The sequence below is a fragment of the Cebidichthys violaceus genome, unplaced genomic scaffold, assembly GCF_023349555.1.
Source record: "Cebidichthys violaceus isolate CVI_PGR_0920_01 unplaced genomic scaffold, fCebVio1.0.p SCAF_12, whole genome shotgun sequence".
NCBI lineage: Eukaryota > Metazoa > Chordata > Actinopteri > Perciformes > Stichaeidae > Cebidichthys > Cebidichthys violaceus.
This window is the reverse complement of record NW_027176285.1, coordinates 638925-660381: the sequence shown is the minus strand read 5'-3', so window position 1 is coordinate 660381 and position 21457 is coordinate 638925. Positions and strand designations below refer to the sequence as shown.

The 21457-nt window shown below is 43.9% G+C and overlaps 1 protein-coding gene across 2 annotated transcripts; it reads left to right on the top strand.

The window, feature by feature from the left end:
• Positions 1–1557: 1557 nt before the first annotated feature.
• On the top strand, positions 1558–20625 carry sppl3 (signal peptide peptidase 3). 2 transcript variants are annotated; one of them, XM_068705783.1, is made up of 11 exons: positions 1558–2105; positions 11061–11138; positions 12108–12196; positions 12302–12421; positions 12609–12687; positions 13439–13551; positions 14987–15093; positions 16466–16629; positions 16818–16996; positions 17178–17287; positions 17739–20625. In XM_068705783.1, the coding sequence occupies exons 1-11, from the start codon at positions 2080–2082 to the stop codon at positions 17808–17810; spliced, it is 1137 nt and encodes a 378-aa protein (XP_068561884.1). In that variant the 5' UTR covers positions 1558–2079; the 3' UTR covers positions 17811–20625. The 2 variants fall into 2 exon arrangements, with proteins under 2 accessions (XP_068561884.1, XP_068561882.1); XM_068705781.1 differs by having other exon boundaries at positions 12108–12202.
• The last annotated feature ends 832 nt before the right edge of the window (positions 20626–21457 follow it).

Genomic DNA, 21457 nt, shown 5'->3' with positions numbered 1-21457 from the left:
GATGCTTATTATGAAGACAAAACAAGTTGTTGGAGGGAACCAATGAATTATTGCACAATTTGGAAACAAGGATTGCACTAGATGAAAGTTCAGGGGATCACTAGGTTCAGAAAGACCGTGAATGTCTGCACCAAATGCATGGCAATCCATCCAATAGTTCACTAAAAATGCACAATGACAATGTCATGGGCACCAGAGGAAACATCTGTAAATTCCCCCGCTGTGGGACTAATAAAGGATTATCGTTTCTTATCTGGGCCAAAGTCTGGAGACGTCCCTGAAGATCATGGATGCCTGATGGCAATCCATCCAGGGGTTGTTGAGATATCTCAGTTTGGACCAAAGTTGAAGCTGACTGATGACTGACATCGCCATCCCTTCAGCCTCTAGCGTGGCTGATACAAAGTGTATGTCGTTTGTTCCCACCAACAGTTTTATATGGAGGGTTGTATATCGCAGCCTCGTGGGGTGCTAGTGGGGCTTACAATTGGCCCAAGTGGGGAATCATCGTGTTTGTTCACACACAAAAATCTCACACAGTGCTGATGAAGGTTTCATGAAGGGGAATGATAATCTATCTTGTACAAAATGGTAACAATAAGGACCTGACCTTTTGTTGAGGATCTTTAGGTAAATGGAAATTAAATTATATTTAAACCAGCACAGATTGAGTGCAGCGATGCCTATAAGAGCTCTCACTGAAAAACTCAACCACCCTGCAAGAGTTTTACAAGTAATAAGAGCAACTGGGGATATTGTGAGCATAAAATCTGTCTGGTCCTTATTACAGGTTTGCTAACATTGATCAGAGGACCCTCCTGGGATCTGAATCCAGCAGAGAAACGTGTCTTCTCCAAGACTTGTTTCTATAAATCATCTGCTAAATCCTGAATGATAGTGTTATTTAAATATATGTTTATGGCCACCATTGAATCCAGCATTTTTTATAATTACATTGATCCGCCTAAGGGGGCGCCACAACATATTTGCTAATGAAAATATGATAAAGAAATGAATGTAGTAAGGCCTAACGGATTGTCAGGACATTTAGATTTATTGACATTTTTGTAACATGACATAATGTTTTATATGTAGTTGTTTTTTTTCGTCTAACTTGTGTTTTCTTATATATTATAGTCTAATTGATATCTGATGTATGTCTTTGGACCAGGGGCCTTGGACCCTGGAGCAAAACTGATTGAAAATAAAGTGTTACAGGTAATGATGTAAACCATGTATGTGACAGAAGCCATTGGACGAGTCTTTCTTATATAAATAATATTAAAAGGCCAAAAGCAGGCTAATCTATGTATACACCTTATACAAACACTTGTAAACGTGTGTTTGTGTAACCCTTTTCTCCAGTTATTTAAATGAATCTCATACCGAGGGGCTGTCCGTTTATCCGTATTTTGTCAGTAATCCAAAAATCATGTTTATGATTATTATTCGGCAATAATTTAAATATGTATAACCATGAATGTTATTGTATAATCGACGTAATGTTGTAGGTGTGTATGACAGGCTGCAAAGCTGCCAGCTGAAGGGAAACCATCGCCAGCACTACAGCGTCTCAGTGCACGTCCTACTCCTGTCGCTCTACAGCAGGGCGATTTTGCGCGTTCCCGTGACTCGCCATAGAAAACAAAGCTTGAACGTCTCCCACAACAGCGAGGGGTGCAGACTTGAGGACTATCCGAATTTATTCTGGAGACATCACGCTGAATATGGATCTACAGCGGGTGTAGCATCGTTGGAGACCGAGCCTTCACGGCCGGGGTTGACGGCAGGACATTAGCGAAACGGACGAAAATAACATCAGTGTTGTTTTTTTCTCGGGGTGCTTTGTCTTGTCCACCTAACGATAGCAAACCATCATTCCCATTTCAATTGCAAGATATTCAGCTAGTGACTACTAGCTGCCGCCGGGATGTATCGTCATGTTGTCACCTTAAAGTAGCTGCTAGGACTGTTGGATTGTGAAGGATACGCAGAAAACCTCTCCGAGGTCCCATCGGGTTGTCACCGGGACCTGAATCTGTGTTGGCCACAGTCGCGGAACCCACTGTTTTCGGCGATATGGCGGAGCAGGGCTACTCATCTTGGTGAGTGCGCACAGGCATCGCGCTACCGATTAGTAGTACCGCTAGCTACCGTACGCTAGCTGCTGCTACTGCCTGGTGATATAGGTCACTAAACCAATGCACTCTATTTATGACAAGTCACGGAAATACTCTCCACACAGACTCCTTCTGATGCGTGTATCACCGTGGAGCGTGTAAAATGTCACTAATCCCATTTTCCCCCTGCAGCTCTGATACTGCTAACAGGCTGGTTAGCTAGCCGCGGCTAATCAGCTGCACCAGCTGACGCTATGCTAGCGCTACCTAGCTTCGGTTCCAACGGTGCTATTGTGAGCGAGAGCTACGGGGCTAGCTGCCTAGCTAACGTGCCTCACTGGGTTAGCCAGCTGGTGAATGACTCGTTCGCTGACATTATCAGCGCTCGCTGTCTGAGAGTAGTAATGACACTGCACGACAGTGTCAAATCGATTATTGAACATTAGCCGTGGCAGCAAATTAGCGTTAGCTGATTAGATGGCTAGCATTCGTCGTCGATCCGCTGCACACAATAACAAAGGTTCTGCCGTGGAGCTAAAGCTAGCTAACTGGCATCGCAGTCATGTCCCAAAAAACACTATTTCAGGGTGAGGTTGGCATCGGGACACACGACAGGTTGACCCAAAATATATGTGCGGAAACGTGAGCTATACAGACTATAAACAAGCTGAACGTTATAGTTGAATGTCGGTGCTTGGAGAGGAATGGATGAAACGAACACCGAGATGATGTGATCACTGAAATGCGTTGCCCCATGAATGAATATGTCCTGACTTTGGTGAGGCCTAGTTAATAAAATAGGATAAATTATGCTTGTTTTGATTCTATCAACACGGGTTGAATGTTAGCACAACGCTTAGAGCAGCATCGTGTTACGTGTGAATAGTTCAAACCAGTACCTCTCCACCAGCAGACCAGGTTCACTGAGTGTCCACTCAGTCCACAGACGTGTTCTGATCTCATGGGTTTACCTAGATCTCATTTAATGTCACAGTGTGATTGTTTCCTGGAAATGTCTTGAAGTCTTTCCACATCATGCCTGTTACAGGTAACCAAAGCTTTGTTTGCACTGTGACTTTTATATGTCGACACATTTATACTGTAGTTTTCATAAAAATCCTGTTTGCACTGTTAGGGAAATTGCTTACAGGAGAAAAAAACCCAACCACTGGTGAATTTTCACTATGATGTAATATTAGGCCGGCAGACTATTCACACGTATTATAAGCATGAATGCAAAGTGGAGTTGTTTTGGAAAATACCATCTTTTGGGTTTACATCTCCCCCTTTCTGCATTAATATTAATTAACTAATTAATTAGTTTATTTGCCAACAACGTGATGAAAATCCTATTTTACATGTTTAAGAACAACTAAAGGGTTTTGCCCAAGACGGCGTTAATTTAATACAGATCTGATGCTGTAGGTTTTCATTGGAAAAGTCAGCATTGAGTGCTTCTTTACACTTATGAATTGTTACAGATATTTTGTGACGATGGTGATCAGAGGACAAAGACACAAACAATCTATTGTGTGAGAAATGGCATAAATGTCACCGAAGAATGTTGGAGATCAGGCTGTATTTATGTGGTCATAAAACACCTGAGAAATGTCATAGAATTTTAAAATACCAATTTTCATGTCTGGAGAAGTTTTGGAAAAATAAATTAACCCAAATTTTTTGAAAAGTCATGGATATTGACTTGTATACTGTGGTCAACTGAGAAGGACCTATGCTGGGTGAACTATTCCTTAAGTGTCTGCTTTAGATGTTGCGTTGTTCTCTGTAACGTCAGACTCCCACATTCTGTTCTTGTTGTTCATGTTTACACGGACGTTTCAGAGAATGTGTGGTCATTCAAATTTGGAAAAGTATTAGTAAAATGTATTGGTAGAGCAACCTAACTGAGAAGTCCCTCTTGCTTTCAGACTCAGGTAGCCAATATGGTAGAATGATCGCCCAACTTTTTGCACTTTATGTAAACGTACAATCTTCCAACAGTGTCACATGAGTGGTTGCATTTTTACTGAAGTCTGTGTGTGTATTTAAAGGAATGTTATGCGACATTCCGAGCACTCACCTATATCTACGTTTAGTAATTGTCTACCTGAGAGGAGAATGAAGTCAGTCTTGCGTGTCTTGTTGTCCCAGCGTCTCTTTGCTGTGTTGACATATCTGGGCCGGGCACACATGCATGTAGTGCTTGATCATGCATGTGAGCGTGCCCCCCCCCCCCCCCCCCCCCCCACTAGCTAGCTTTTCACCGCCCTCGTTCGCCGATTACAGCTAATGTAATGACCGACATGGTCACTGTAGGAGTGTGGTACCCACCCTGAGGTTCCCCCTCAGGTGAACCCTGTCCGCTGGGTCAGCGCTGTGGTCCTAGTTTGTCCATGTTGGAGCCATGATGTTCCTTCAAGACTGCCAAAGCTGCTCATTTTCAAATCCCCTTCTCATCTCTTATCATGACGCAGGAGTGTAAAATGTAAATGTTAACTGTTTATTTAACCGCGCCGTTCCATCTAACTTCATCACTTCCGTGTTACATTACCTGTTCAGTCGGTGGTCCTTCACTTCAGACCAGTGAGGTGAAAGAACTTCAAGTGACCTGATGCTCTGCTTTATTTGTCCTGTTTCTCAATGAACAGATGGCCGCTTCATATCAGGCTCACCTAGTTGCACAAATCAAGCTGACCTCAGCAAACATTAGTCGTCTGGAAGCGTTACTCTGCCAGTTGTCTGTTGTTGTTGTTGTTGTTGTTGTTGTTGTTGTTACACATCTTTGAGCCTTTGAACGCAGCTCCATGCTCCCGTCACCTTGGAAGCAGACGACGTACAAACACCCAGTACGCAATGATGCATTCTCTAAACCATTACATGAAGATCATGGACATAAATAATGTAATTTGTTGTCCTGGTGGTGTTTGACTAAAGCAGGTTTTTAGAAGATACAGACCTCTTGTGCAGACGTTTGAGTTGGATGCTGTGCTCGGCTGAATTAGCACGTTTAGTTTGCACAGTTATTAATACATATTTATCAATCACTGCCCAGATGAACTGCTGATAAGTAAACGGAGGCGTCCCTGTTGAGGCTTGTGGTTTTGTAGGTGTCTTGTAGTTTGATGACATGTTCATCAGCTGGCCGTCTTGCAGCTTGCTTCAATCCCAGCCATCAGTAGCTGCTTTATGTAACGATCACACCACCACATCTGTTTGGTGGTGGAGTTTTCTCCTTGTTTTGCTTCCTCATTGTGCAGCGTGTCAGGTACCTCTCATAAGTAAGAGCAGACCTACGCAGTTCTCTCTCAGTGTTTGGCTTTACTTGTCCATCAAGGTGGATGCAGTGCTCCGCTCTTCTTTGTGTTTGTCTGGGAGACATTGATCAGTCTCTGCACTTGTTGGTGCCATCACAAAGCTTTTAATCTCTTCATTTGTAAGGGAAATGATCTTGAATAAACCATTAAGTTTTGCCTGAACATTTCATTAACAGCTTTTGCTGCAGCTATTGTTTTTGCTCCAGTTCTGCCTTTTACTTTAGTTTCTTAGTCAAAGGCTTTATTGAGCAGCCAGAGGGTCCGGTCTCTGTTCTCTTCAGGGCCGGATGATGCAAGTGTGTGATTATCTGCCATGTGCACATCACAAAATGTCCCAGTGAGGTTTATGTTAGGACTGAGAAAGACGGGACTTTTCTGATGTGGAGAGGATGAGCGTTACAGCCAAGTCAACCATCACAGGTGACTATAATACGATCGCCTGCTGCTGTGTTCAATGTGGGCCGTCTGAAAACATGAACAGCTAATTGATACATTGATTGGTTCAAACACTAATATATAACCTGGCCTTGGCATGTAGTTGATGGGAAAGAGATCGGACATTTCTGTACCCACAGTCAGTTCTGAGGGTTGTATGGACCGGTGATTTTGTAAGCGTTGCTGTTCATGAGAAAATCCTCTTGATGTTCGGTAACATGTGCTCCTTAATAAAGCCACCGTGTCACCCTCCAAACTCATCACTGCTGCTCGTTTTTCTGACAAATGGCAGCAAGCACTGTTTAGTTCTTCTCTATAGACACAACTCCTGCTGCTGTGTTCTGCTAAGACTAAGACACATTGCTCTGTTTGAGTCTGACAGATTACTGAACACCTGTTGCCTGCATCTCTGAGCAGAAGCTCCGCTGAAGATTAGCCGTCGCAATTTCAACGCCTAAATAGTTTTGATTCGGACGTCCAGCAGGTCTAATGCATCATGAAATCTAAGGCTCAGACGTTTGCCTCATTGGGTCTGAAAACACATTTACATCATGATTAAATGTGGACGTCAGTCTTGACATTTTGACCAGCAGCTAATATAAATATATTTATTCCCCCTGAATTGTCCAGAAGCATCATTCTGCAGGGCGTACAGGAGACGACATGCCTCTGTGTCACTCTGTTCTGTCCACACTCATTCAAACAAGGACCAAATGTCACAGAAGGGTGTAAACACACACACACACACACACACACACACACACCGGAACAGCAATGCGGGGGAGGACTACTTGTTTTCATAGGGGCAGGAAAGGTCATCGTTGATCACAAAGTACACTCTTGTACCTGGAGGGTGTAACCATTACATCCGTAATTGGATGAGAAAGTGGAGGCAGATAAATGTTGCTTCCCTAAAGGAGGTCCAGCGGCAACTTAAACTGTAGTGAATAATAGTGCATGTTGAGTTCATGTATACTCAGTGTGTATCATGGTGTGTGTGTGTGTGTGTGTGTGTGTGTGTGTGTGTGTGTGTGTGTGTGTGTGTGTGTGTGTGTGTGTGTGTGAGATCTGGAGAGGACAGAGTTGTTATACATCCACGCCTCACAGGGCAGCGCTGGTAAACGTCCTCATTGTAGCCCGCTGACCCGGCCTTAATGCTCAAGTCATGCATGCCGCCGGCTCCACGGAGGACGGTATTGGAATTGTGTTATTGAAGAAGCGAGTCCGTTGGCGAACAAGGACGTCTTATGGCGCTGTGGGCCGCCGTCCAGCGCCTCAAACAGTCCGGGATTGTATTTAGTTTTTAAATGTTCCATTCATCTATCTCACCCATGTTCTACAGGCTGCTGTGCGCAGAATTCAGAGGAACCGGTTCGATGCTAGAATATGAATGAGGCCCGTGGCAGATTAAAGTAGCTGTCTGTCCGCTCGCTGTGTTGACAGTGAGGCAGTGACATCATTAGTGTGTGGAGGAACAAGGCCCGTTTCTTAATCGCTGTCTCAACGCTGGAGGCCCAGCTGTTGGAAAGCGTTGAACCTGCTTAGTTTAGTAGAAGAACACGCGTGGGCTCTGGTCCGGCTTTACTTTGGGTCGAGTATAACGCTCGAGTTGAATCTGTGTGTTTTTCACAGAAGCCTGTATTGGATAAAACCACACCGGGGCGTGATGCGGTAGTGTCCCTTTTCCACATGTTACCCCTCCCCTCCTGACACCCTGTAGTCATTCCTGTACTACTGAATGAATGAATGAATGGAGACGGAGATTCTTTTTTTCCCCTCCTCCTCCTCCTCTGCATCACAATGAAACCTGTGAATTCCTGCATCACAGACGCAGCAGAATGAAAAGTGATTTGGAGCACAGAGTGTGTTTCTATGAGGCCTGTTGTCTCTGTCAGTACTAGTGATGCGGTCCAGAGATACTCACAACTGAAATACTATTCACTGTGAGCCGAGCTCCTGGTACTTCTACACAAGAGCAATAGTGGCTCTTTTATTACCTTGTTGTCTAAATGAGGTACCAAACCAAACGTTTACCCATGAGCCCTGTTCAGAATGGTGTTAACATCCACGCTCCTGCTCCAGAACCAGCGTTTCATACATGGATGTACTTTGTACATTTCCTTCTCACACACACTGATAATTAGGTTCAGATCCGTTGTTAACGTTGTAATTTAAACATTTCACGATGTGAGCATGATGTCACATGTTGCAGAGGAAACCCATTGATAGTCACTGTGTGCTGGATATTGTTGCCTTTTTAAAAATATGACCCAGAGCTCACTAAATCAAACTTTAATACAAAAAGAAGAAATAAAAAGCAGGAGCTGTTCCAGATGTTGCCATGTGTGGTCAACGTGTGACTGTTGACCGTCCTTCTTGTTGATGCGGAGCGTCTGTCCTCGTGATGTGAAAGACTTTCCCTCGGCCACTTTGCACCCTTTGTAGCTGCGGCTCTCTTTTGTCTCATTTAATATTCTCAGTATAATAAATACTCAATTATTTATTATATAGCGAGCCGGAAATTCTGCAATCAAACATCCCCTGATGTAGCCCAAAGTCTTCAGAATGTCTGAGGATGTGAGAGTGTGACGTTTTACAACTGGAAGTATTTAGGACTGACTGTAATTATTCAGTCACGACTTCAAACGGATGTTTGGCAATAATGTGCTTCAATTACTTGTTGGCCAACATTCATCAATCCAGTAGATCTGCACGCTGATATTGGCTGATATCGCGGTCTAGTGTTGCACAAGTGCATTTTATAGAAAATGTGCTGCATTGCATTCTGGGATTGTTAGAAGCTGTAGTCGTGATTTTTTTTTTTTTTTTTGAAGCGGTGTCGGCCGATACCGAACCCCGATCATGGATCTATATGAAGCCTTCTGTTCATCGTGAGCCGTTATTTATCCATCTATTCTCAAAGACCCGGATCAGCTGATGGCTTCTAGACGTCAGCGTTGGACGCAGACCCTGAGGAGGTTCGGGGGGAGGCGGTGATGACATTAAACTCCAGACTGCGTTCCTCACCTACGTCCAGAGAGTTTGACGGGACACAGACGGGTCACATGAAGGCGGCCACTCCTCAACGCCGGCCTTGTTAGGGCCTGAATCATAAGGTTGCATGTGAAGTGGACGCTACGTCAAGACCCTCGCGTTATCCACACGGGAAACAGTTTGGTGCTTAAATGCAGCATCCGTCTGCAAGCTAAAAGCCCGATTACGCATGAAAAAAATCCATTTTAGGATTAGTTACACATGTAATCTTTACAACCTCTTGTTCCTGAGAGCACAGAAAACCCGTCTGTTTGACAATAAGCTGTAGGAGTATGAAGTTTTAAAGCCGTGTTCATCCTTCATCTAGAACCTACACTTCACCAAGATCCCGCCTCTCGATTCTGAAGTGAAACTCTTGTCTCTTGGCTGAGGACTTTCATTTTGACGTCCTTCATCAGCTCCTGTTTATTTTGTCTGCTCTTTCTCACGAGACACACAAAACAGATTGCAAGGAGCAGGATGTAGGTCAAGACGAATTTAGATTACTTTTGGCGGGATCGCAGCGAGGCGAGGCCAACGTGAAAGTCTGTCACTGAGGGAGTGAATACATTCTCTGTTGCGGTAACGTCACGGCACACCTGGGACCAGTAGCAGCGTCATAGGCGGGTCCGTCAGAGGCTGCTGTGATCGAGGCCGATCACATTCTTCACTTTTAGCTCTTCAGCATAGATCCACTGACTCTCAGGACAGACGGACTTTTACTCTTAATAGCTGGTATTAATGCTGTGATCGCCTGCGTGATCATGATGAAGAATAATTACACATATTTACAAACTATTCTAGATGAAGTAAAGCCTATTTTTATTTTCTATTTTGTGAATTAAACACAGTTTAAAGTAAAGTGAAGGAGTATTTTGAGCTGCACATTGACTATGTTTACATGCACGCCTACAGTTATTAGATCAAGACAATAGTTTGACAACCTCTTGGGTGAAGGTACGCAGGAGAACACCGGAGCAGAATGAATGGAGAGAATCCTGACAGACTCACAATGTATTGTGACAAACATGTGGGTTCCAAGTGGATCAAATCTCCAAGTGTGTGTGTGTGTGTGTGTGTGTGTGTGTGTGTGTGTGTGTGTGTGTGTGTGTGTGTGTGTGTGTGTGTGTGTGTGTGTGTGTGTGTGTGTGAGAAACCACAGCTATTTGATGTCTATCTTCCAAACTATGGATGAGTCATATGCTCATCAATAGGCCCAGTTCAAATTTAGATGACCACATGTGGGTTGAGACCCGCCCTCCTTTTTGCAGAGATTCCAATGTGCCTAGAACCATATGGGTCACATTCACTTTATTGATTTTCATAATCGATCCCTTGTTTATTTCCCAGTTCTTATTCTCAACACACTGATATCAGGGGAATAGAATCTATCAGCGTGTTGTTGAAGTGGGCGGAGTCAGTGTGTCAGTGTGTGTTTGACATGTTTTCACATCGTATTTGATGTTTTTGTAGATTTTAGATTCTTCTAGTTTTCTCATTAGCAGTGGCTGTAGTTGAACGCTCAGTGGTCCGTTGTATACATGCTTAAATGCAGACTGTACTTCCTGGTCTTGAGTCCTGGTCTGTCCTTCTCTAGTCTTGGGTGTTGGACGTGGGTTATCTGCTGTGAAGGGTTAAGGGGACTCGCGTACCTGCAGAGGTTCACAGTCGGGTTGTAAAATCGTCAAAGTGCAGCATCTGGAATGATTGACTATCGTTACGCTCGCCTCCATTTCTGTCTCTAACAACACATGCGTTTTCACTCACTGGAGCTTGCAATCAATCGTCAGTATTGTCGAAATTGAGAAATGCCAAAAACTTGCATAACTATAACCATCGATATCAAGCTGCAGTCGGCTGACTGTCTTCCATGCAGCTTGCTGTGTGTAAAAGACTCCGGTTAGGACCAACAGGAGCAGCAGATTAAAAAGAGATGAACGTCTTCTCATGCTTGTGTATTTAAGGATTCACTTTTCTTGTCTATTTTGCTGTTCATGTGATGTTTAAGGAAGTAGAAAACTAATCCGTGTTGTTTCAGTGAATCACTGTAATGTCAATAAACACACACACTGTGTACTTTAGTCTCCAGTGTTGCACTAAAGGTGATGGGGATGTTCCATTAAGTAAACCTTTGTCTTCTCCTCCGTGTCCTCTTTAGGGCCTACTCCCTAGTTGACTCCAGCCAGGTGTCCACCTTCCTCATCTCCATCCTCCTCATCGTCTATGGCAGCTTCAGGTGAGTCACTAAACAACACCTTCAGCTGTCTACAGGGGAGTCAACAGGGACTCAGCGAGCGTGTCTCATTCACCACACGAGCAAAGACCTATGGTCTCAAATGTCATCGCCTTCACTTCATCATTCTGTCCTGTTAGACGTTTGTGGGATAATAAATCATATCAATTATTAAGTTATGGGCAAAAGCATGTTCTGTGAGGTCACTTATCCTTTGACCACCAGATTATAATAGTTCAGTCTTGAGTGCCAGTGGACGTGTGTGTTCCAGTGCTCTCCTCTGACTGAGATGTCTCCAGTGTTATATTCTGACTTGTCTCGGTGTTACTGACACCGCTGAGTGTCTCTGTAAGCCTGGACGGTGAGACGGTGAACTCCTTACAGGAACCTGCAACTGAAGCAGCCAAACACAATTCAGCCGTCATTCACTTTGTTTCTGACTCTTGTGTTTTTGTCTGCTGTGACGATGTCAAACTGTCTTCAGTGGAAAATGTCTTCCCCTGTAGCTGTAGGACGGGGACATGTTTGTGTGTGTGTGTGTGTGTGTGTGTGTGTGTGTGTGTGTGTGTGTGTGTGTGTGTGTGTGTGTGTGTGTGTGTGTGTGTGTGTGTGTATGTATGTATGTATGTATGTATGTATATATATATATATATATATATATATATATATATATATATATATATATATATATATATATATATATATAAAATGTAGTAACTTTTCTCAGCGTATTCGATTTTTACAACTCTTGGTATGACTGTGTTCTGAACTGTTGATGTAGATGTGGAGATGGAGGTATTTAGTGGGGTTGACGTGAGACACGTTCAGCTCCAGGCTTCGGGTCTGTTCTTAAACTAAGTCCTTCACCGTAGAACGAGTGTTTGTAAGTGTCCTACACAGCCTCGTATCAACAGTTTACATGCTGTAGATTCTGATTACTGATGTCCCCCTGTGTGTCCCTCCCTCCTGCAGATCATTAAACATGGATTGTGAGAACCAGGAGAAGGATAAAGACGGTAACCCCACGCCGGGGGCTTTCAATAACGGCAGCTCAAACAACAGTGAGTGTCTGTATCCTTCAGACTTTGCAAAACCTAACATACAAAAACAAAATCATTTTTTTTTTTGAGTTTGCAAGTATTCACTTCTGGTGTTCTGTGTTGCAGGTATTCAGACTATAGACTCCACACAGGCGCTGTTCCTGCCCATAGGAGCCTCGGTGTCTCTGCTAGTCATGTTCTTCTTCTTCGACTCGGTACAGGTGGTCTTCACCATCTGCACGGCAGGTGAGTGACGCTCCTGAACGCGACACAAAGCGGCGGTGGAAACCCTTTAACAAGGCTTTCACGCCGCCTCTTGAACTGTGATCATTGAACGTGTGCGGACCGTTCGCTGCCCCGTCAAACTCAACGGAAACCACCGGGTTGTGTTAGACCTTCACGTTTAACTGCTGCCATTTGTTCTTCTCCTCAGTTCTTGCAACAATCGCATTTGCGTTCCTCTTGTTGCCGATGTGCCAGTATCTGACCAGACCCTGCTCCCCACAGAACAAGTAAGGACGTCGCGTGGACTCTGTGTGTCTGTTGTCGCTCGAGGGTTTAGTCTCGTATGTCTTTTGAAAATATTTATAAAGCTCCGTGCGTCCGCATATCTGTAAATCAGCTTCCTGTCAATTAAAAGTGAAACTGTCTGCGAGGCTTAATAAAACCACTGGGAACAAGCGGGAAGTAAGTTCTGTTATTTCAGGGGGTTTTTCTTACTGCATACAAAACATTTTTAATAGCCTAGAACAAGGAATCCCCAACAACACGACCCTCCCACTCAGTGACCAATATGAACGCCTCCTCTCTAGCTACAGACCCAGAGCTTTCTATCACTACACCTTTTATCTGCTGGACAGAATCAGTAATGACCCTCCAACCCAAAGACCCTTTTCTACTTAGTAGTTGTTCTTTTGTGTATCTTAACATGTTCATGAATAGATGCTGCTCAGGCTGTTTATTAGTCTCATCTCCGTCCCCGTCTCATTTCAGCAGCAACAGTTTAGGCAGCATTAACGAATACTTTTCATGAATTAGGAGCCTAAACGTTTTATCGTCGTCTCACTTTAGAGATCGATGCTCTCTCAGCCTAGCTGTTCTTTGCTCATCGTTAAGTATGTAAATACGACTCGTGAGTAAAATGAATCCGCCTGATGCTGATAATCCCATAACTGTTCTGTCCTTTCTTAAGTCTCCTCATCTCGGTTCTGTGTGATTTAGACTAGACTTGATGGAGAGTGTCTCTCATTTGTCTCATTGCAGGATTTCGTTTGGCTGCTGTGGGCGTTTCACTCTGGCTGAGCTCCTGTCCTTCTCCCTCTCCGTCATGTTGGTGCTCATCTGGGTGCTGACTGGACACTGGCTTCTCATGGACGGTGCGTCTCCATTCACCAGGATTCTGTACACATCAGCACCTTTATTTGTATTCAATCTTCCAGTGATCTACGAGGATCCAAAGATGGAGTGACATTATTCTGACCTGCAGGGTGGTTTGAGGTCCAGAAGTTCTGTCAGCATAGCTGCTAACGTTGATGTAGTAAAAATACACTCAGCCATCTCAATCTTTAATAAAGACTAGAGTCTGGACAAAATGTTTCATCTTCTGTTGAAGAAGGAACTTGACATCATGACTCATACAGTATGAAGTTTTGAGCAACTCTATTTTAAGGCTCTTACTGCAGTGTGATGCGCGCTAACAGGAAGAAAACACTGATGCTAGTCCGCTGCTAACTGGCCTTTAAGATCTCTGGACTTTCAGAGATGGAATCGTAGTGAAGCGCTGACAAAACCCAGAAAAGTGAATGTGTGTGTGTGTGGACTTTATTTATTCAGCCCAGTTGACTTCCGTCATTTGAAACGTATCACTGGAACTCTCTCTCTCTCAGCAATGCAAACAGCGCTGCCTTGACACAACATGGCAACGTTTCTTCATCAGAAGTAAAAGAACTCGCAAAGATCAAACCGTTAGAATTGGAAAACAATTACCCTAACCCTAACGATTTATAAAGTTGTAGAAGAGTTTGACACAACCTCCTAGGGCTGTACTTAAGCTTCAAATTCAATTTCTAAATCGATATCTGAGAGCTGCACAGCTTCTTCTTTCTGTTAATTGAGTTTCAACACATTGTTTCTGCTTAACTGCAGGTAAAGATATGGCTTCACTAATATTAGTTTTATACTATTTGTATCGTGTGATCCAAACATTACCAATGACTAAAGAGTGTTGAGTCCAAAAGTCAACATTTATAAAAAAAAATGGATGTAATCGTGTCCAAAATTCATGTTTTTATCTAACAAAATATTCTGCTTCAATTCACATTCGTGAGCTTTTAACTTTTATAAAATAACATTTTAACTGAGATCAATAAACGCTTTGTTCTCCTACATTGAGAGGCATCTTTGAGGGTGCTGATGCCTCAATAGAAGCTTTAAATGTGGAAGAAATGATTTACATTGGGTTCAAACCAGTCCTACAATCATGGCACCCTGTGTGTCTCAGCATTGGAACCAGCTGAATAATGTTACAGCGCCCCCTGGGTTCCTGTCACCGCTACACCTGCTAGAGTAAATGAATGCCACAGCACTCACACGTCTTTAGTGACTCAGTCTGTACATGAAAAGCCCTGACATGCTCCCATGTTTACTCTCAACATGAGACGGAAAGTGAGTTCAGACGTTTCATCAGAACAGTGCGACTGATTAGTTAGTGTTCACAGTAACGAATGTTTCTTAAATTAGCGTTCTGAAGTCGTTGCTCTTCCAGCTCATTCCTGTGTTTTTGAATACCTTGTGTGTTTCTCCTCCCTGCAGCTTTGGCCATGGGCTTGTGTGTCGCCATGATCGCCTTCGTGCGGCTTCCCAGTCTGAAGGTGTCTTGCCTGCTGCTGTCAGGACTGCTCATTTATGATGTATTTTGGGTAAGACGCTCCCGTCCACAGCTTCACCCCATCACAGCTGACGTCATTAAGAAAACGTCTTTGTATCAAACTTAAAGCAGTAGTGATTCCGCCAATGAAAGCCCTTACATGTGTATTTTTAAACATACACACGCTAGTACCTCCTTGCCAGCTGATCACTTGCTGCTTAGAAAGTGACTCCTAATACATCTTCAGGCCACAATGTGTTTTGGAAGACCTGGGTAGTGAGCATTGATGCAGTGGTCATCACCATGGCTTAACTAGTACAAGAGAGCTATCTGCAAAATGCAGCCTTCATCAATGTAAACGATGAAGAGGAAGGCGAGCGAGCTGCAGGCCGTAATTAGGGTGATCATCGAAACATTCCTCTGAGAAATGATCAAACATCGATGTCCAGCTTTGTCTTTTTCTGGCATTGGTCGATTCGGGTTTGAGTTATTAGTCATATCTGGCATCGTCCCTATTCTGGATCGGCGCCGGAACACAAAAGCAACGGGCACTTAGCCGCTGAAGTCGAGGGGAACCGGTGTCATGATGGAGATTTTATTATGAGGACGTGCATCAGCGGGTTAGAGAGCGACGGAGGACAGAGTCGTGTTGTGTTGAGTTTGTTTGATGAACTGCAAACGTAATGTCATTAAACCAATGAACAAAGTAATCGGTTAAGGTCTTAATCTGAGCGTGGTGGAGCTGCTTTAGATGATCTGCTTCATTCAGATAGTTAGAGGTCTGTTTAAATAGTTGCTGCCGTTGCTCGTCAGGAAGGATGAAAGATGATTAACGTCGTCATTCGACGACAGAGAACTGCTTCTCTCAGGTTTTCTCAGACTGTGTTCTGCACACAAACACAAAGTGAACCCAGACAGAACAAATCTCAGCTGACTCTTCTGCTGATGTTCTACCAGTACCGCTCTCGTCTTCACCATGACCGCCGCCTTCGGTCTTTATTTCCCCGCTGACCGTTTATGTTCACAATGACGTTACGTGAGACAAACATTAGATGAATCTGATAAATGATCTGAGTTGAAGCAGCGATGGAGTCTTGATTAAGAGAAATATATATATATATATATATATATATATATATATATATATATATATATATATATATATATATATATATATATATATATATATATATATATATATATATATATATCAGGTATTCAGACGATGCATTCGGAGATTTATAATCTAGAGCTGAAGCTGAATTAATTATCATTCTGATGATCAATTCATAAAGTTATTCTCAATACCAAACGGCTGCATCTTCTCGAAAACCTGTGTTTTTTTTGCTCGTCTTTATACGATTATGAATTGAATACTTTTGTGTCAACATTAGCGGTTAAATTCCTCTTCCCCCCCCCCACAGGTGTTCTTCTCAGCCTACATCTTCAATAGTAATGTGATGGTCAAAGTTGCCACCCAACCTGCTGAAAATCCCATAGATGTTCTGTCCCGGAAGCTCCACTTGGGACCAGGGATGGGCCGCGATGTCCCCCGTCTCTCCTTACCTGGAAAACTGGTCTTTCCCAGGTAAGACAGGCGGAACCACGCGGAGGAAACGATCCAACACTTTGTGCTGCTGTAGTGAGCATGATGACCTCACTAGGCTGCTAGCATAGCTGTGAAGCTCTCAGGACCTATACTGTGTCATGGACTTAGTCTCAGTATTTTGACATCCCAAATTGTATTTCTACTTCTTTTTTTCCCGATTCGTGCAGCTCCACAGGAAGTCACTTCTCCATGCTGGGAATAGGAGACATCGTGATGCCGGGGCTGCTGTTGTGCTTCGTCCTGCGCTACGACAACTACAAGAAGCAAGCCAATGGGGAAGTCCCTTTGTCCGGACGCATGCAGCGCGTCTCCTATTTCCACTGCACCCTCATCGGATACTTTGTGGGTAAGAAAAGCGATCGATGGACGGATGGATGCGAGAGGGCGAGGGTTTCACTGTGACAGTGTTCAGCGGTGATAGGTTTAGGTGTTCGGGAGCCAATTATGTTGGTAATTTCCCAAAAGCACATTCTGTGACTTTAAGAAAAGAGTAGAAGGTGTTTCTGATGATGTGAATCTGTCTTCAGGTCTGCTGACTGCCACTGTGGCCTCCAGGATCCATCGTGCTGCTCAGCCCGCTCTGCTCTACCTGGTCCCCTTCACCCTGCTGCCTCTGCTCACTATGGCCTACCTGAAGGTACGGTTAGCCCACCAGAAAAATGACAGTCAGGCGGCGGCAGTTCTGCAGAATTTAGCAATTGCTTGAATTCTTTACTGCTGAGAGTTTGCAGCAGTGCAGCACATGCAGTCTGTTCTGTTAATGGAAACACATCCTGTTAAAGTGCATATGAACTTATTCTACACTGTTTCATGTAGTCATTATGACTGTGAAATTAAAAACACCAGATGAATTATCAGGTTTTCAGGTTAACAGAAGGCCTCTGCTAACCTGGTCTCACAACTCGGCCTTTTAATCAGAGAATTTCTGTTCCAGTTTAGGGGAGAATGAAGGAACGTGTTCACAGGAGCAGAACTGAGTCGAACGATTAAAAAGTTCTACGCAGGTTTTCTCGGCTGACCGGGTCTTGGATGCATCGGGACACATCTGATTCCTCTCTCATGTCCAACCTTGTGTTTGCGGTCCACAGGGGGATTTGCGGCGCATGTGGTCCGAGCCCTTCCACACCAAGACCAGCAGCTCCCGCTTCCTGGAGGTATGATGCACCCTGGGATAAAAAAAAAAAAAAAAAACGACCAGTGCGGGGAGGACTGCTGATCTTTTACCTTAATTAGAGGGAAGGAGAGAGGGCGCACTCACAGTGAGGCCGTGTTGTCATCACTTGTTCATGCTTTCTGCCAATCTTCTGTGAAAACCCTCAGAAGGACACCAGTGTGTGGATCACAACGCCCCGACACGATTCATTGTTGGTCCCTACATCCTCCCCGTTTCATCGCCGCTTCCTCTTTTTCTGTTTATTTCCTCTTCATTTTTAGCACATCCTGCCTACGCTGTGTTTGCCCCCTGCCCCCCCCTTCTCCTTTTTCCTTCTTCCCTGCTCTATAGTTAGTCTCATTTGCCACTTCCCTCGTTCGTTCGTCAGGCTTCTCCTCCCTTCTCTCCCTGCGTCTTTAGATTTCTCCCCATCTCTGTTTGTCACCGACTCGGATGAACTCGAGGGCCAGGCCTCCCCCCTTTTTGTGGACTTAGGGTTGTGAGACACGGCTGGGGTTTCTATATATTTTTTTAGCATTCTCGTGGTCATTATTATTATTAGTATTATTATTATAGAACGATTTAAACAAACTGAGAAGAGGCGGAGTGTTGCGGTGGCACAGGACCGTGCTCGGGAGCAGCGACTCGGTAAAGGAGAAGAGTCTTCCCCCTCCGCCCGTCTCCCTCTTCCTCCCCCCCGCTCTCTTCATCTGTCCCTTCATCCCACCACAATGGCTTTTTCTCCCGGCGCTCCCGCCCTCCGACACTCCCTGCGAGCCCCGCCCTCACCCTCTCTGTTCATCTGCTGTCCCCATTCCCCGCCCTCACAGATAACTATGTATTTTATTTAGAAAAAGTTTTATTCTTGGCATATACAGAAATGCATTATAAATTGTTAAGCTGCCCCCAGCATTTTAGGGGCCGCTTCTATTTGTATATATGTGTATTTGCGGTATCTTGAGTTTGTATTTGTGTTGGGGAGCATGTTGAATAGGGTGGGAAACTGACGCCAGCCAGCAGCTGAATTGTGGTGAATTTTGGCTGAACCGACTGGTGAGCATCCATCACTTACAGGTTGTTTTCTAACGTTTGTTGGCTTGTGTGATAGAAACGTAGCTGATGGATCTTTGGGATAAAAAAAAAAACAAAACCCATCTGGCTGGTTTCCTGCTCTAGTGTCTAGTGTTGGATCAAACGGTTTCATAAACACATGACATGTCTAAGGAAACAGTTTGTGTCCTAACTTGTAAAAAGTTACAGAAAACTCAACAGGAGGCGATTTTGTTTTATCGGTCTTTCTCCGGACAGTTGGAAATGTAAACAGTGTTTTTTTTTTTGTTTTGTTTTTTTCAAATAAATGAATGTTGAATTCATTTTAAGGTATGCTATGTTACTTTTCATCATGAAACCACATCATACATCAGCTGGGTAATTTCTCTTGTGCACATCCTAAATGTACATGTATTTATGGCCATGGAGACACTTAAAGCATCAACTGTTAGACATTATTAATGTCTGAGCGCGGTGACCTCTGGTCAGTTTGTTCACGTTTTGACACAAGAGAAGTCGGTGGAACAGCACAACAGCACACGTCATCGGAACTTCACCTCCACCGATGAAGACCACCGGGAAAGGTTGGACTCCAAGCATGGAGATAAGGGAAGGTGTGTGTGTGTGTGTGTGTGTGTGTGTGTGTGTGTGTGTGTGTGTGTGTGTGTGTGTGTGTGTGTGTGTGTGTGTGTGTGTGTGTGTGTGTGTGTGTGTGTGTGTGTGTGTGTGTGTGTGTGTGTGTGTGGAGAGGGGGTAAAATCAGTTATGCCCTTCAGAAATCAAAACTGGAAGTTAGAGATGAACGTTCACCCGTACGATGTTTTTACTGGTCCCTGACCGTCTGTGTTTTTTTTTTGTTTTTTTGAATGGTCCTTCCACCTTTTTGTGGTGCTTGTCAGTTAATATCTAATGTATACTGGAACAGGTGTGAGTGATTTGCACAGCAGGAAGTCGGAGAGGCGTGCGGACGATGCAGTTTGCTAGCTTTTTGTTTTTGTTTTTTACTTTTCTATGCTCTCTGGCCGTGCATGTTGAGTGTACAGTGTATCATTTCTCAGACTGCATCGACGGGGCTGCTGCAGGTTTGAGTCTCTGCTGGCCGAGGCGCCGGACCTATGAGCTCGCCTACAAAGAGCGGCGTGAGCGGGTGGGACGGAGGCTGCCGGGTCAGAAGGACTGCGGTCGGTCAGCTCCGACCTCCTGTGACTGACTCACTGAGGCTGAATATTGTGACCTGAACGCTGTCGGGTCGGGACACCCGGCCTAAACTCTGACATCATGGAACCACAAGGCCCCTTCACCTCTTCATGGACATGGAAAGAAAATATATAGATTTATATACACATATATATGTGTGTGTGTGTTTATATACATACATACATATGTGTGTATATATGTACATACATAAATAATTGATGCCGATCATGGTGAAAACAACAAATGTTTTGTTTTTTATAGAAAATGAGTTCCTTTTCACCCGGTTGTTAGTACTTCTCTGTTTTCCTTCAGTGCTTTAGTTTCTTTCTTTTCGTTTTCTTCCTCCTCTCCTCCCCTCCAGCAGAGGACTCCAGCTCTGTTGGTGCATTGATATTACGGCTGAATGGATTCTGTATAGAAAAATGGTGAATAAATAAATTAAGAACTGTGTAGTGAAACATGAATCCTGAAGCGCTTGATCTGAAACACTTTGTCTCCTTTTAGCCCCGCCCCTCTGCCCTCCTCTCCCTCCTCGTTCAGGATTCTGCTGTAAATAAACATGACTCTAACTGTAACACCGCTGTGTCCTTTTCTTCCTCTCACCGCTTCATTAAGGACGTGTTTGCTTTTTGATCAGCTTATGAAATACAACTTAAAGGTTAAACCAGTGGTTCACAACCTCTCCAACATATTTAACCCAATTTCTTTTGTTTTTTTATTTCCTCCCATTAATCTTCTTACAATGTCCCAAAATGATCTTGTGTGGACCGGACCCCTAGGATGGGAACCTTAAACTAATAAACAGTAAATAAAGTAATTGATGCAGTAAAATGCTGCTCACACATTTGTCTAAAGACATTGTAATATCCTCCCTGCCTTAAAAAAAGGATCCTGATGTCTGGGAACAACAGAGACTCACCAGCTCATAAAGTGTTTTTGAGATATCAAATATGTATATGAATTGACTGACAAAAGCATTAGGAGTACAAATACAGAATACTGTGTGTACCGTGAGCAAAGACAACAAGTGAAACCCAGACTTTGTCCTTGAAGTACTGAGAACTACATCTAGTACACAGAATACATCAGACCCACTCAAATCAATAAACAATTGTGCCAAAGAATAATCATGTCTACGGTGCACACAATGTGCAAGATGATATTTCTGGTGAGTCTGATTTGGCTTCAATGGCGTTTAGTATTTCTACTGAGCCTTCCATACAATAGAAGAGTTTGGAATCTAGGTTCTAGTTTTCCATTACGATGTGAGCGTTATCACCTCTCAGGAGCAGACTGTGCTTCTGAATCAGGTTCTCAGAAGCCGTACAGCATCAGCCTCTACCTAAGAGCATCGCTGTCAACAGGCAGGCTGCATAAATCTGTGTTAATCCAACTTTGTCCAGTAGA